The following is a 17,356-nucleotide window of genomic DNA, read 5'->3' as shown; positions in this document are numbered from 1 at the left end:
TTATGCTGGAGCGCCATTGAGCGGAGAGAAAGAGCAGCATCTCTCACTCCTCTCTCTGGGCCCAGTGCCCATCTAATTCATTTCTGATTAGAGTCACTGGGCAGCACTCCCACATCACACAGAGAGAAAAAGGGGACTCTTATCTCTGCCACCGATCGATACTTCCTCGTGGCGCCTCACCCTCACCTGCATCCGAGGACAACACCACACCAGACACACTCCACACACACACAGGGAGAGGTCATCACCAAAGAGTGTTTTAACACATCAATTTTAATAGGGCTGAGAGAAATAGGAAAGAAGAGACTGCAGCCGGAGTGTTCCACTAGGGAACAACACTGCTGCTTCTCTAACAGCATGTTGCATGCCTGCCTGGCTTTGTGTGAGTTAGTGAATCATTTTCTGTGTGAGTGTGCCAAGTGCACCACCTAGTGGCCAGAGCCGGATCACAACACAGGAAGAGATCTGCACACAGGTGACATTGTCAGAGTGGAGCAGAACGGTTTGACCTTTTTATCATCAGAGATGACAAAAGCGATGCTGTTGAAGTATTGGCGCTGCAGGTATGTATGCTGCAGACTGTTGAGTCACCTACCTGGTTAATACTACTTGAGAAACAGCCTGACCTGCCAGCAGAGGAGGAGAGGGTGGGGAGGGGGTAGTGAGCGGGCCCTGCACACCGAGGAGTGTCTACTCTGACGTAGGTGAGTAATGTAAATCAGCAAGGTTGTTCTGTTTCAAGGTGAACATGATTCTGCTTTCAATTAGCTCATCACTCAGGCTGCTGAGGCTTTAACATGTTCACCGCCGCTGGTGCAGCCTGCAGGAGGCCCACACACACCGCTGGGGAGACTAAAACAACAGCAATGTGATGGCCTGGGAAATACAACCATTTAGCCATATACACTGAGGGTACCAAACATTAGGAACACCTGCTGTTTCCATGACAGACTGACCAGCTGAAAGCTATGATCCTTTATTGATGTCACCTGTAAATCCACTTCAACCAGCGTAGATGAAGGGGAGGAGACAGGATAAAGAAGGATTTTTAAGCCTTGAGACAATTGAGACATGGATTGTGTATGTGTGCCATTCAGAGGGTGAATGGACAAGACAAAATATTTAAGTGCCTTTGAACGGGGTATGGTAGTAGGTGCCAGGCGCAGCTGTTATGTATCAAGAACTGCAACGCTGCTGGGTTTTTCACGCTCAACACTTTACCGTGTGTATCAAGAATGATCAGCCACGCAAACGACATCCAGCCAACGGCAGGCCATTGGTCGAAAACGGGTCATTGATGAAAGAGGACAAAGGAGGCTGACAAATTGTGCAGCGCAACAGACGGGCTACAGTTAGTCAACTGATAGTCCAGTACAACATTGGTGCCCAAAGACTCATAAAAGAATGCACAACTAGTCGTACCTTGACACAAATGGGGTATGGCAGCCAACGACCTTAAAGAGTTCCACTTCTTCCAGCAAAAAACCCCAAAAAACTGTGGTTGCAGTGGGTTAAGGAATAAAAACAATGGACACTTGGAAAAACATTGCCTGATCTGAATGAACCCCGGTTCTTGCTGATGGGAGGACTAGGGAATGGAGAAAACCACAAGTACATCCATCCATCATGCTGTGTCAACATTGCAGGCTGGTGGTGGTTGTGGTAGTATATTGGTGTGGGGTGTGTTTTCATGGCATACATTGGGCCCCTTGATAAAAATGGAGGAACATTTGAATGCCACAGGATATCTGAACATTATCGCCAATCAGGAGCATCCCTTCATGGCAGCAGTGTATCCATCTGCAAATAGATTTTTTATTATCAGGATAATACTCAATGGCACAAGGTTAGGATTGTCCAGGAATGGTTCCACGAACATGACAGTGAATTTATCTTTACTGCAGTGGCCTACCCAGTCACCAGATCTCAATCCAATTGAGCATCTGTGGGATGAGATGGAACAATGCTACTAGTAGAGATCTACTACCAGCCAACTTGACACAACTGTGGGAAGCATTGGAGTCAACACGGGCCAGTAACCCTGTGGAACGCTTTCAACACCTTGTAGGGCAAAAGGGGGTGCAACTGACTATTAGGATAATAAACTCACTATTATCCTAATGTTTTGTACACTCAGTGTACAATTACACCCCATTAGAGAGCTAACAGCCTCACTTTTGGAATCTAACAATGATTCCCATTTAAAGGTTAAGAAACTGTCCCCAAATTATCCCACACAACCTTCAAGACTCCTCCATAGTTGTTAGACAAGGAGGACAGGTTTTACCATGCCCTGCACATAGCTGCATCAGCAACACTTCATTCAATAACGGAGTGTGGGTTCATCATATCCCCTGACTCAAAGTACTGAATGAGAATAGGCTCTTACCTTTGTTGAAGAACATGGAGGCCATTTGACCCATCTCTACCCTCTCCACAATGTCAAAGTGATCAACGTGTCCTCCTCCTGTTCGCTCTGTGATAATGCATGGACATGAGAACGCAGTGGTGAGTCATTCCAATCCGAGTGATTCTGATGTCATTCCTTCTATAAAACATTGACATTAACCAATGACATATGGAGGATACATACAATTTATGATTGATCTGATTATGTCATAATCAACATATGCTTAAGAATTGAGGCCTTCAAAAAGGAGGGACGACAAAAAAGAGAATTCCAAATCCTCCACAAGACTCAATGGTTTCACATATATACTACATGGCCAGAAGTATGTGGACACCCATCAAATTAGTGGATTTGGCAATTTCAGCCATGCTAACAGGTGTCTAAAATCGAGCACAAAGCCATGCAATCGCCATAGACAAACATTGGCACTAGAATGGCTCGTACTGAGCTCTTCTAAAATCGAGTTTTGTGCCAAATACACTAATTTGAAGGGTGTCCATTCTCAACATGGCGCCGTCATAGGATGCCACCTTTCCAACATGTCAGTTTGTCAAATTTATGCCCTTCTAGAGCTGCCCCGGTCAACTGCAAGTGCTGTTATTGTGAAGTGGAAACGTCTAGGAGCAACAACGGCTCAGCCACGAAGTGGTAGGTCACACAAGATCACAGAACGGGACCACCGAGTGCTGAAGCTCATAGCGAGTAAAAATAGTCACTCACTCACTTCGGAGTTCCAAACTGCTTCTGGAAGCAACGTCAGCACAATAACTGTTCTTTGGGAGCTTCATGAAATGGGTTTCCATGGTCGAGCAGCCGCACACAAGCCTAACATCACCATGCGCAATGCCAAGCGTCGGTTGGAGTGGTGTAAAGCTTGCCGACATTGGACTCTGGAGCAGTGGAAACGTGTTCTCTGGAGTGATGAATCACACTTCACCATCTGGCAGACCGACAGACGAATCTGGGTTTGGCGGATGCCAGGAGACCGCTACCTGCCCGAATGCATAGTGCCAACTGTAAAGTTTGGTGGAGGAGAAATAATGGGCTGGGGCTGTTTTTCATGGTTCAGTAGTCTAGTCCCCTTAGTTCCAGTGAAGGGAAATATTGACGCTACAGCATACAATACAATTCTTGACGATTCTGTGCTTCCAACTTTGTGGCAACAGTTTGGGGAAGGCCCAATCCTGTTTCAGCAGGACAATGCCCCCAAATGCACAAAGCAAGGTCCATACAGAAAGGGTTTGTCGAGATCGGTGTGGAAGAACTTGACTGGTCTGCACAGAGCCCTGACCTCAACCCCATCAAACACCTTTGAGATTAATTGGAATGACTGAGTCAGGCCTAATCTCCCAACATCCATGCCAGACCTCACTAATGCTCATGGCTGAATGGAAGCAAGTCCCTGTAACAATGTTCCAACATCTAGTGTAAAGCCTTCCCAAAAGAGTGGAGGGTATTATAGCAGCAAAGGGGGGACCAACTCCATATTAATGCCCATGATTTTGTAATGAGATGTTCGACGAGCAGCTGTCCACATACTTTTGGCCATGTAGTGTACCTTATTTTCAACACAACCTTAGCAGTGTGTCTAGTCTTCAGGAGGGATGAGGGAAACACTATACTCACGGACTGACAAAATGGGCCTCGTCTCTGGCTCTGATCGTCCCCGGACATCATCATCCGAATAATCAGAGGTGGAGTCGCTGTCTTGGACCTGAAGATGAGGGTGATGGAAAGAGGATAACCAGCCTGCCTCCACCCAACACTGACTTCACTCCTAATCTACAAGTCCTATTGCTCAGTGCCAACAACAGTCAGTTTACAACCTATTAACACTGTTTTATATTTGCTGGACATGTGACGTGGAGGGGAGCAGCATCTGGAAATTGCCTGGAACAGCTGGAATATGCTGGGGAGGATGAGGGAGCTTTCCCCCTCATATACAATAGATATGAGCGCCTATCTGACGCCCTCCCATAACTCTTCATCTACCAATTTATATTAATTAATGCTCAATTACAATCGACATTGAGGATGTCATTATCAGTTGAATTAACAAGAGCAGCTACAGCTGGTTGGGCAGGGTGTGGGAGAGACTATGAAGTGGGTGGCTCACTGGAAGAGAATATGCCAGCAACAGAAACAAAGCATCTAAGTGACAGATGTGGCCTTGGCTGAGTCAAAAGAGCAGATCTATCCTATTTCTCCGTCACATCCGAGAGATGTAGAGTCAGTCCCCCCAAATTCAAACTAATACAATTTTCTGGGACTTTCTCAGAAAATGTTGGCCAGTATATCACTTTAAAGGAACAGCTTAATTTTTTTCATGTGCTTCATTCGAGCGGAAAGAAATAAAGAATGTTCAAGGGTAAACATTCCCACTCTGTGCCTCCCTTCTTCCCATTATGTGGGAGGAAATACTGGAAGGAAGACTAAGTGAGCCATGAATCAAGGCCATGGGGTTTGGGGCTCTGTCAAAGCCAGACCCATTGTCCTTACGCTCATAACTCCTCCAGTGGAAACCTTGGGCATTAGGCAAAATGACTTGCTGCTTTTCTGTAAAAAAGAAAACGAACTCCACCAGTTCCATCAATCTCTGCACGAGATGACAATCCGTTAGTATTTAAAATGACTAAAGTAACAATGATTGAAAACTAAATTGCCCCCCCCCCGGTGAGTCAGTAGAGGACACTACAAGGCTTGTTTAATCACACATTTGTGGGAGTGGCAAGCGCTCCATTCCCCATATTATTCTTTAACCTGTTTAGGATAGGGGGCAGTATTTTCACGGCTGGATAAAAAACGTACCCGATTTAATCTGGTTATTACTCCTGCCCAGAAACTAGAATATGCATATAATTGTTTGATTTGGATAGAAAACACTGCAGACTCTGCAGTCCCTGGGCGGAAAACAGTAGCGCATTTGGATAGTGGTCGATCTGAGAACAATGAAACGGGCATGCGCGTGAAGAGTCCATTTTACATTTTCAGTCTTTGAACGAAAACAACGTCTCCCGGTCGGAATATTATCGCTATTTTACGAGAAAAATCGCATAAAAATTGATTTTAAACAGCGTTTGACATGCTTCGAAGTACGGTAATGGAATATTTAGACATTTTTTTGTCACGATACGCGCCGGCGCGTCACCCTTCGGATAGTGTCTTGAACGCAAGAACAAAACGCCGCTATTTGGATATAACTATGGATTATTTGGAACCAAAACAACATTGGGTGTAAAGTAGAAGTCCTGGGAGTGCATTCTGACGAAGAACAGCAAAGGTAATCCAATTTTTCTTATAGTAAATCTGAGTTTGGTGAGTGCCAAACTTGGTGGGTGTCAAAATAGCTAGCCATGATGGCCGGGCTGTCTACTCTGAATATTGCAAAATGTGCTTTCACCGAAAAGCTATTTTAAAATCTGACATAGCGATTGCATAAAGGAGTTCTGTATCTATAATTCTTAAAATAATTGTTATGTTTTTTGTGAACTTTTATCGTGAGTAATTTAGTAAATTCACCGGAAGTTTGCGGTGGGTATGCTAGTTCTGAACATCACATGCTAATGTAAAAAGCTGGTTTTTGATATAAATATGAACTTGATTGAACAAAACATGCATGTATTGTATAACATAATGTCCTAGGAGTGTCATCTGATGAAGATCATCAAAGGTTAGTGCTGCATTTAGCTGTGGTTTTGGTTTTTGTGACATTATATGCTAGCTTGAAAAATGGGTGTGTGATTATTTCTGGCTGGGTACTCTCCTGACATAATCTAATGTTTTGCTTTCGTTGTAAAGCCTTTTTGAAATCGGACAAGGTGGTTAGATAAAGGAGAGTTGTCTTTAAAATGGTGTAAAATAGTCATATGTTTGAAAAATTGAAGTTTTGGGATTTTTGAGGAGTTTGTAATTCGCGCCACGCCCTATCATTGGATATTGGAGCGGTGTTCCACTAGCGGAACATCTAGATGTAAGAGGTTAACCTGTTGGGGATACGGGGCAGTATTTGCATGGCCGGATAAAAAACGTACCCGATTTAATCTGGTTACTACTCCTGCCCAGTAACTAGAATATGCATATAATTATTGGCTTTGGATAGAAAACACCCTAAAGTTTCTAAAACTGTTTGAATGGTGTCTGTGAGTATAACAGAACTCATATGGCAGGCAAAAACCTGAGAATATTCCTTACAGGAAGTACCCTGTCTGACCATTTCTTGCCCTCCTTGATCATCTCTAACAAAAACAGGGGATCTCTGGCATGACGTGACACTTCCTACGGCTCCCATGGGCTCTCAGAAGGCGGGAAAAAGCTGAACAATGTAATTCCATCCCCAGGCTGAAACACATTAGCGCGTTTGGCAAGTGCTCTATCAGAGGGCCATCAGACTGAGGCTCGTGCATGAGGGGATAGCATGCTTTTACTTTCACTCGCTTTGTATTAAAAAACGATTTCCCGGTCGGAATATTATCGCTTTTTTACGAGAAAAATGGCATAAAAATTGATTTTAAACAGCGGTTGACATGCTTCGAAGTACGGTAATGGAATATTTTGACATTTTTTGTCACGAAACGCGTCGTGCTCGTCACCCTTATTTACCCTTTCGGATAGTGTCTTGAACGCACGAACAAAACGCCGCTATTTGGATATAACAATGGATTATTTGGGACCAAACCAACATTTGTTATTGAAGTAGAAGTCCTGGGAGTGCATTCTGACGAAGAACAGCAAAGGTAATAACATTTTTCTTATAGTAAATCTGACTTTGGTGAGTGCTAAACTTGCTGGGTGTCTAAATAGCTAGCCCTGTGATGCCGGGCTATCTACTTAGAATATTGCAAAATGTGCTTTCACCGAAAAGCTATTTTAAAATCGGACATATCGAGTGCATAGAGGAGTTCTGTATCTATAATTCTTAAAATAATTGTTATGTTTTTTGTGAATGTTTATCGTGAGTAATTTAGTAAATTCACCGGAAGTGTTCGGTGGGAATGCTAGTCACCTGCTAATGTAAAAAGCTGGTTTTTGATATAAATATGAACTTGATTGAACAGACATGCATGTATTGTTTAACATAATGTCCTAAGATTGTCATCTGATGAAGATCAAAGGTTAGTGCTGCATTTAGCTGTGGTTTGGGTTTATGTGACATTATATGCTAGCTTGAAAAATGGGTGTCTGATTATTTCTGGCTGGGTACTCTGCTGACATAATCTAATGTTTTGCTTTCGTTGTAAAGCCTTTTTGAAATCGGACAGTGTGGTTAGATTAACGAGAGTCTTGTCTTTAAAATGCTGTAAAATAGTCATATGTTTGAGAAATTGAAGTAATAGCATTTCTAAGGTATTTGAATAACGCGCCACGGGATTCAACTGGCTGTTGAGTAGGTGGGACGCAAGCGTCCCACCTAGCCCAGAGAGGTTAATGGTCTATTGAGCGCCTTGAGGTTACTCTTCCTGTAAAGGTGCTGAGGTTTAACCTGTCTGGAATAGGGGGCAGTATTTTCACGGCCGGATGAAAAACGTACCCAATTTAAACAGGTTACTACTCTGGCCCAGAAACTAGAATATGCATATTATTAGTAGATTTGGATAGAAAACACTGAAGTTTCTAAAACTGTTTGAATGGTGTCTGAGTATAACAGAACTCATATGGCAGGTAAAAACCTGAGAAAAATCCAAGCAGGAAGTGAAAAGTCTGAGAATTGTAGTTGTTCTTTTGATTCTCTATCGAAGCTACAGTGTCTGTGGGTGACGTTGCACTTCCTAAGGCTTCCATTGGCTGTCTAAAGCCTTCAGAAAGTGGTTTGAGCATTTTCCTGTCACTGGGCAGATAATAGGAGCTCAGTTACTGAGTGGTCTGCCTGGCAACAAAGGGATTGGATATGCTCGGTCCCGCAAGCGCGCCCCTCCTTCTTTTTCTTCTTCAATGAATATGCTATTGTCCGGTTGGAATATTATCGCAATTTTACGTTAAAAATACCATAAAGATTGATTTTAAACAGCGTTTGACATGCTTCTAAGTACGGTAATGGAACATTTTGACTTTTCGTCTCTCGTTCTGCACTCGCGCGTTATGCCTTTGGATAAGTGATCTGTACGCACGAACAAAACAGTATTTGGACATAAATATGGATTATTTGGAACAAAAACAACATTTCTTGGGGAAGTAGCAGTCCTGGGAGTGCATTCTGACGAAGATCAGCAAAGGTAATACAATATTTCTTATACTAATTCTGAGTTTAGGTTGCCCCGGATTTGGCGGGTGTCTGAATAGCTCGCCGTGATGGCTGAGCTATGTACTCCGAATATTGAAAAATGTGCTTTCTCCGTAAAGCTATTTTAAAATCTGACACAGCAGTTGCATAAAAGGACATTTTACATTTTAGTCATTTAGCAGACACTCTTATCCAGAGCGACTTACAGTAGTGAATGCATACATTTCATACAATTTTTGTTGTTGTTGTGTGTGTGTGTAATGGTCCCCCGTGGGAATCGAACCCACAACCCTGGTGTTTCAAGCACCATGCTCTACCAACTGAGCCACACTGGACCAATAGGAGTAGTCTATCTATAATTCTTAAAATAATTGTTATGCATTTTGTCAACGTTTATGATGAGTATTTTTGTAAATTGATGTGCACATTCACCGGACGTTTTGGTGGGAATACATTTTCTGAATATCACGCACCAATGTAAAATGCTGTTTTTGGATATAAATATGAACTTTATCGAACAAAACATACATGTATTGTGTAACATAATGTCCTAGGAGTGTCATCTGATGAAGATCGTCAAAGGTTAGTGCTTCATTTCACTGTGTTTTGGGTTTTATTAACACATGTCCTTGCTTGGAAAATGGCTGTGTGATGTTTTGCTTTCGCTGTAAAGCCTTTTTGAAATCGGACAATGTGGTTAGATTAACAAGAAGTGTATCTTTAAAATGGTGTAAAATAGTTGTATGTTTGAGAAAGCTGAATTATGACATTTTGTTGTTTTTGGATTTTCCGCCCTGATATTTCACTGGCTGTGTCCCGCAGGTGGGACGCTGGTGTCCCACCTAGCCCATAGAAGTTAAGGGGTAGTGAACTAGCGAATCTGGGCCTTCACTTGATGAGTAGGGATCACTGGAAAAGACAGTATGTATGAGTGTCGACTATCACTCTTCCTTCATTACTTCCACCTGTTGGTTATTTTTATCTGCTAACTCACCTCTTCCTGCTCCCTCCTCTTCCAGCGCAGCTGAGCGTTGGCCGCTGCCATGGCCTCGATCACAAACGTAGTGGTCATGTAACTGATGAAAATTAAACAAAGTTGGTTCAGAAAAATATATTCAGATGACAAAAACTAGCCCTGAAGAGTCTACACACATTATATACTCAGCATAACAATTTTATACAAACGTAGAATTGTATGACCCATTGTCAACAACTGTCATAGAATATCATTGTGTTGTATTTCTTGTAGTCTGTGACCTTGCCTAACTGCACACTATCCTTGGTGATAAAATAAGATCTCTAGATCTCAACCAAAAACAAAGCAATATAAAAACATGACTGTTAAAAGGCACAGTGTATGTTTAAATCCACATCACAAAGCTAAAGTACTGGCCTCTGATCTGCATCTCTGTGTGTCTACTGTCTCCCCTTTTTCCTCATATACTACCCTAATGAAACACATCCTGCATCATCAACTTCCTCCTGCTGACTGACACGCTGCATCAACTCATCTGCAACTCCTCCTGCTCTGGTTGTTCCCTGCTAGATTACTGAGTGGCATCCCATTTGATAGGGAGGGCAATAACTCCACTTAGGTGGCTGGGAGGACCTTAGGTGTGGACGATAAGGATTAAATATGGTAAATTACTCTTGTGCTATGGTGTGCTTAAACTAAAGTGAGAGCTGGGGAAGTGGATGTAAGGCAAATGTTGTGGAAATGAATGGAAAGGCAGTGAGCCTACGAGGAACTCGCCTCATAAACGCCAGGAAGGAGATGAGCGCCAGGCTGACCGCCCAACCTGCTTGGGCAAAGGCCTTGGGCATCGTCAGTGCCCCCGTGCCCACGATCAGATTAAACATGTACACCAAGCCCACCTGCAAAGACACAGAACAAGAGGTTAGACCAAGGGAGTGCTCTATTAGAGGGGGTCGTTGTGTTTTGGTCCACAAGAGGCCAGTACGTCTGGACGATCCTGTTTACTGGACATTATCCTCCCTTCACTTAACGTAACACCACACTCTGGTCAAGGGAGTGAAGTTTGAACCCTGGAAATCATGCGACAGTTTAGCACGGGTGTAAAGAAAAACATGTTGACCTCACATTGCCAAGTTGCAACACACTGGTCAACTGAAGACATTATCTTGATCTTATTCAAACACTGTCCTCAGCTGTGGACTATTACAGTCCCATCTAGCAGTAAAGACGTAGGGCTGACACCGTGACATACAGATAGACCAGTGAACAGAAGGTCAGATCACTAAAAAGCCCTTATCCCTATCCATCCCTTCAGTTCATTAATATTTCATCTAGAAAGGGCACTTTAACCACAAGACAACTAGCCTTAAAACAGCTGAAGCAGACATAGCCATGCTGATATCAGTCCCTGCAGAAACTTGTGAAATACCTAGACAGGCCTCACAATAATGCTTTGCTAAACAGAATTTATGGTTTGGGTCATCAAAGTTCATCAGTGGTAGCCTTTTTCAGTGCCTAAGCATTCCTTCTTCCTCTTTTCAGTGTCCTGACCAGATGAGTAACCACCGCACGTGCTCCCCACAACCTTTCTGCTCAACATCACTATTGTATAATTTAAAGATGTATTAAGTTCTTGTTTTTCAAATCAACAAACAAAACACATTCCATAATCACAGATGTGGCAGACAAATTATAGAATAAAACAAAATAACCAACAAACAAATTTGCAGCAGCACTATCAGTAATCGTGTTTCACATTTCCAGCTTTCGCAGAGACAACAAGTAAAGAACTAGCTTTAGAGCAACTTACACTTCCTGTATACACACATTTTCTTAAATCACCCCATTCACTCTGTCCAGTTTGAAATAAAGTTGAGTAGTGGAGACCAGAGTCTATCAAACCTGGGATGTCTCTTGCGGCGGTCGTAAGTGAGCTTTTCAAGAGGAAGAAAGTCAGCAATCTGGTCAAGCCACATTTTAAAATGCAGGGGAGGAATTTGAAGCCCCCAGCAGGAGAATACATTTTACATCAAAGTATGTGATAGTCTTAAACAAATTCTCTCTGTCTGGATCAAGAACAAAGTCCTGCTGAACATTAAGAAGATAGAGACATGAGGTCATATCAAACTGTACATGCAGTAGTATGTATAGATGACCAGATCTCTCTACAACTCCAAAATACATGCATATAAGTTCTACTTTCAGAGGTACATATTTTACAATAAGGAAAACTGTCTGTATTCATTCTATGGAGTCTCACTGGGGTGTAATACAATTTGAACAAAAATGTGTAATTATATACTTTCATTTTTATATTAGTAGAGGAGCAGCATATCCTGTCGCAAACCTCCGCTCATAACTCATCACTGATAATCAGACAAAGGTCCTTTTCCCAGATTATTTTAAGAGTAAGGAGGAACCCACACTCTCGTATAGGAATTTATAGATATTGGAGATTTTGCCTTTGATGGATTGTGCTGTAGAAAGAAGGGTCTCAACTTAATTGAGATGAGCTCTAAACCTCCCCTTGGAAGTGAATGAGGAAATTACGTGTCTAATTTGAAGATATCAACAACAGAAAATGTGCACATTCGAATTCCCTGCAGAGCTCTTGAAAGGATTTCAGTGTAGTTGCATTCTGATGAAACAGGTCTGAATAGGTCCTGATCCTGAGAGTATGCCAAAGATAAAAGTTGGCATCACTCTGGACTTTGGCGAGTCTGGGTTGTTTACTATAGGCAAGTGAGAGCATATCTGGGAGGAAATTAAAGGGATTTCTTGCAGTCCTTCCATGCTAGTAGGGTGTTGTAAATCAAAGGTTTTGGGTATGTTCCCAACATCACTAAAGTCATTAATGAATATAATTGAGCTTAGGGGAAATTAACCACAGGATTGGGCCTCTATCTGAATCCACATTGAGTCTTGTCTGTTTGTGATCCATGTTAATATGTTGCTGATTTGGGCAGACCAGTAGTACAATTGTACATAATGTTGCTGCTACTGTCTCTTATGACCAAAAAGAGCTTCTGGACATCAGAACAGTGATTCCTCACCTTGAATTGGATGAATAATTTTTCTTTAATGAGTCGGACGAGAGGGATTTACTCCAGACACCCAAACAGGCCCTCATCCCCGTCATTTGCAGGAGAAAGAGATGGAAGAGGTATCGCGGAAGGAGATCCGGGTGCCTTGTGAGGATCGGCCGAAGAGTGGCTAATCTGCCACCTATTGGCCAACGTACAATTGCTGGATAATTAATTGGACGAACTAAAAGCATGTATATCCTACCAACAGGACATTAAAAATTGTAATATCTTATGTTTCACCGAGTCGTGAATGAACAACGACATGAATAACATTCAGCTGGTGGGTTATACACTGTATCGGCAGGATAGAACAGAAGCCTCTGGTAAGACAAGGGGTGGCGGTCTATGTATATTTGTAAACAAAAGCTGGTGCACGATATCTAAGGAAGTCTCTAGATTTTGATTGCCTGAGGTAGAGTATCTCATGATAAGCTGTAGACAACACTATCTGTATTTTTTTGTAGCTGTCTACATACCACCACAGACCGATTCTGGCACTAAGACAGCACTCAATGAGCTGTATACCGCCATAAGCAAACAGGAAAACGCTCAAACAGAGGTGGCGCTCCTAGTGGCCGGGGACTTTAATGCAGGTAAACTTAAATCCATTTTACCTCATTTCTACCAGCATGAGAGAAAAAAAAAAGACAACTTTTTCTTTTTTTTAATAAAAAAAAATAAAAAAATAAAAATAAAATATAGACCACCTTTAATCTACACACAGATACGCGTACAAAGCTCTCCCTTGCCCTTCATTTGGCAAATCTGACCATAATTCTATCCTGATTCCTGCTTACAAGCAAAAATGAAAGCAGGACGCACCAGTGACTCAGTCTATAAAAAAAGTGGTCAGATGAAGTGGATGCTGCTAGCACAGACTGGAATATGTTCCGGGATTCTTCCGATGAGATTGAGGAGTACACCACATCAGTCACTGGCTTCATCAATAAGTGCGTCGATGACATCGTCCCCACAGTGACTGTACGTACATACCCCAATCAGAAACCATGGATAACAGGCAACATCCGCACTGAGCTAAGGGTAGAGCTTCTGCTTTCAAGGAGCGGGACTCTAACCTGGAAGTTTATAAGAAATCCCACTATGCCCTCCGACGAACCATCAAACAGGCAAAGCTTCAATACAGGACTAAGATCGAAACGTACTACACCGGCTCCGACGCTCATCAGATGTGGCAGGGCTTGCAAACTGTTACAGACTAAAAAGGGAAGCACAGCCGAGCTGCCCAATGACACGAACCTACCAGACGAGCTAAATTACTTCTATGCTCGCTTCGAGGCAAGGAACACTGAAACATGCATGAGAGCATCAGCTGTTCCGGATGACTGTGTCCGTCAACATTCAAAGGTCGCAGGGCCATACGGATTACCAGGACTTGTACTCTGAGCATGCGCTGACCAACTGGCAAGTGTCTTCACTGACACTTTCAACCTCTCCCTGCCTGAGTCTGTAATACCAACATGTTTCAAGCAGACCACCATAGTCCCTGTGCCCAAGAACACCAAGGTAACCTGCCTAAATTACTACCAACCCGTAGCACCTCAGGTCTGTAGCAATGAAGTGCTTTGAAAGGCTGGTCATGGCTCACATCAACATCATTATCCCAGAAACCCTAGACCCACTCCAATTTGCATACCTCCCCAACAGATGATGGAATCTCTATTGCACTCCACACTGCCCTTTCACACCTGGACAAAAGGAACACTTATGTGAGAATGCTATTCATTGACTACAGCTCAGCGTTCAACACCATAGTGCCCTCAAAGCTCATCACTAAGCTAAGGACCCTGGGACTAAACACCACCCTCTTCACGCATGACTGCGCGGCCAGGCACGACTCCAACACCATCAATAGGTTTGCCAATGACACAACAGTGGTAGGCCTGATCACCAACAATGATGAGACAGCCTATAGGGAGGAGGTCAGAGACCTGACCGTGTAACATAAGGACAACAACCTCTCCCTCAACGTGATCAAGACAAAGGAGATGATTGTGGACCACAGGAAAAGGAGGACCGAGCACGCCCCCATTCTCATCAATGGGGCTGTAGTGGAGCAGGTTGAGAGCATCAAGTTCCTTTCATCCACATCACCAACAAACTAACATGGTCCAAGCACACCAAGACAGTTGTGAAGAGGGCACGACAAAAGCACTACCCTCAGGAGACTGAAAAGATTTGGCATGGGTCCTCAGATCCTCAAAAAGTTCTCCAGCTGCACCATTGAGAGCATACTGACAGGTTGCATCCCTGCCTGATATGGCAACAGCTCGGCCTCCAACTGCAAGGCACTACAGAGGGTAGTGCTTACGGTCCAGTACATCACTGGGGCCAAGCTTCCTGCCATCCAGGACCTCTATACCAGGCGGTGTCAGAGGAAGGCCCTAAAAATTGTCAAAGACTCCAGCCACCCTGGTCATGTTTTCTCTGCTACCGCACAGCAAGTGGTACCGCAGTGCCAAGTCCAGGTCCAAGAGGCTTCTAAACAGCTTCTACCCCCAAGCCATAAGACTCCTGCACATCTACTCAAATGGCTACCCAGACTAATTGCACTGCCCCCCCCCCCCCCCACACTTAACACTGCTCCTACTCTGTTATTATCTATGCATAGTCACTTTGATAACTCTTCCTACATGTAGATATCTCAATTACCTCGACTAACCGGTGCCCCCGCACATTGACTGTGTACCAGTACCCCCTGTATATAGACTCACTATTGTTATTTTACTGCTGCTCTTGGATTATTTCTTACTTTATTTCTTATTTTCTGGGGGGTATTTTTCTTAAAAGTGCATTGTTGGTTAAGGGCTTGTAAGTAAGCATTTCAGTGTAAGCATTTCACTGTTGTATTCGGCACAAGTGACAAATCCAATTTGATTTACAGGCAGGGAAGGGCAAGAACACCCTTAGATTCAGGTTTCGATAGAGTGGAGAACTTGATTCTAGATTTTTTATTTCCCTATATACACTACTGTTCAAATGTTTTGGGTCACTTAGAAATGTCCTTGTTTTTTTTCTGCCTAGAAGGCCAGCATCCCGGAGTCACCTCTTCACTGTTGACCTTGAGACTGGTGTTTTGTTGGTACCATAAAATTAAGCTGCCAGTTGAGGACTTGTGAGGTGTCTGTTTCTCAAACTAGACACACTAATGTACTTGTCCTCTTGCTCAGTTGTGTACCGGGGCCTCACCCTACTCTTTATGTTCTGGTTAGAGCCATTTTGAGCCTGTAATCAAACCCACAAATGCTGATGCTCCAGATACTCAACTAGTCTAAAGAAGACCAGTTTTATTGCTTCTTTAAATCAGGACAACAGTTTTCAGCTGTGCTAACATAATTGTAAAAGGGTTTTCTAATGATCAACTAGCCTTTTCAATTATAAACTTGGATTAGCTAACAACATGTCATTGGAACACAGGAATGATGGTTGCTGATAAACGGGCCTCTGTACGCCTATGTAGATATTCCATAAAACAATCTGCCATTTCCAGCTACAATAGTCATTTACAACATTAACAATATCTACACTGTATTTCTGAATTATTTTATTTTATTGGACAAAAAATGTACTTTTCTTTCAAACAACAGTGATGCGTTGGTTAGTTGTTTTGAAAAATTAAACTGGGAGATAGCATGGAAGCATCTGAAATAAATAGTTCAATCTAGGGAGTATGTTGATATGGATAACATGGATTCTTCTGACTAAGCTAATTGGGAGGGAGATCCAGGTTCGGAGGTCATTCTTGATTTGATCCAGGAGTGGTAGTTGAAAAGGCAATTCAGATCTGGTGTTACAAAGATTCCAAGGTATTGAAAGCCTGTGTCTTCCATTGGAAACAATGGATTTATTCAAATTGATCTTATATCCTGAAAACTTGCCGTACTGAGAAAGTGTGTCTGAAATGGAGGGGAGGAATTTCTCAGGGTTGGATATGTAGCGTAAGACGTCATCCACTTAGAGAGGGGACAGCGAGCATCCTTGTCTTGTGCCACATCCCAAAGAGAATCTCTCCGAGTTTAGACCATTAGTAGACACCATGGCATTTGGATAAGAATATAGGGACTTAATCCATTTGATAAAGTTTGGACCCATATTGAACTTTTAAGACTGAGAACAGAAAGCTTTACTCCATCCTGTCAAACGTTTTTTTTATTTGACCTTTTCCTTAACTAGGCAAGTCAGTTAAGAACAAATTCTAATTTACAATGACGGCCTACCCGGGACAAACCCTAAACCAGACAATGCTGGACCAATTGTGCACAGCCCTATGGGGACTCCCAATCACGGCCGGTTGTGATACAGCCTGGAATCTAACCAGGGTCTGTAGTGATGCTTCTAGCACTGAGATGCAGTGCCTTAGACCGCTGTGCCACTCGGGAGCCCACTGGATGCTTTCTCAGCATCCAGTGAAGCCAGCAGAACAAGGGTCTTCCGTGCGTTTACTTGATCTATAATATCAAAAAGACGGCGAATTTTATCAGAAGAGTACCTGTCTCTAATAAATCCAGTTTGGTACACTTTTATTATTTTGGGAAGAAGAGTGTTTAGTCTCATCGAGCAGTATGGTAATTATTTTGTAGTGGCCAAAAAGCTTTGTGGAACTCTGGGAAATCTGTTTGGGCCTGGGGATTTGTTAGGTGGCATGGAGA

General features: G+C 42.9%; 1 protein-coding gene and 1 non-coding gene across 3 annotated transcripts in view; both read right to left on the bottom strand.

Moving 5' to 3' along the window:
• The window catches only part of LOC106606959 (transmembrane protein 104), an 87,666-nt gene that overhangs the window by 66,576 nt on the left and 3,734 nt on the right, over positions 1 to 17,356 (bottom strand). For both annotated transcript variants that reach the window (XM_045715237.1, XM_014203457.2), the window contains exons 3-6: positions 10,381 to 10,502; positions 9,622 to 9,703; positions 4,037 to 4,124; positions 2,390 to 2,476 (exon numbers count right to left, since the gene is read on the bottom strand). In XM_045715237.1, coding sequence (XP_045571193.1) covers positions 2,390 to 2,476; positions 4,037 to 4,124; positions 9,622 to 9,703; positions 10,381 to 10,502 — 379 coding nt within the window. The remainder of the gene's footprint in view (positions 1 to 2,389; positions 2,477 to 4,036; positions 4,125 to 9,621; positions 9,704 to 10,380; positions 10,503 to 17,356) is intronic.
• On the bottom strand, positions 8,889 to 8,964 carry trnas-uga (transfer RNA serine (anticodon UGA)). Its single transcript has one exon. It is a non-coding gene; the product is annotated as a tRNA-Ser (tRNA).

The sequence above is a fragment of the Salmo salar genome, chromosome ssa03, assembly GCF_905237065.1.
Source record: "Salmo salar chromosome ssa03, Ssal_v3.1, whole genome shotgun sequence".
In the NCBI taxonomy this organism is placed as follows: Eukaryota; Metazoa; Chordata; class Actinopteri; order Salmoniformes; family Salmonidae; genus Salmo; species Salmo salar.
This window is presented reverse-complemented; position numbering and strand designations above follow the sequence as displayed.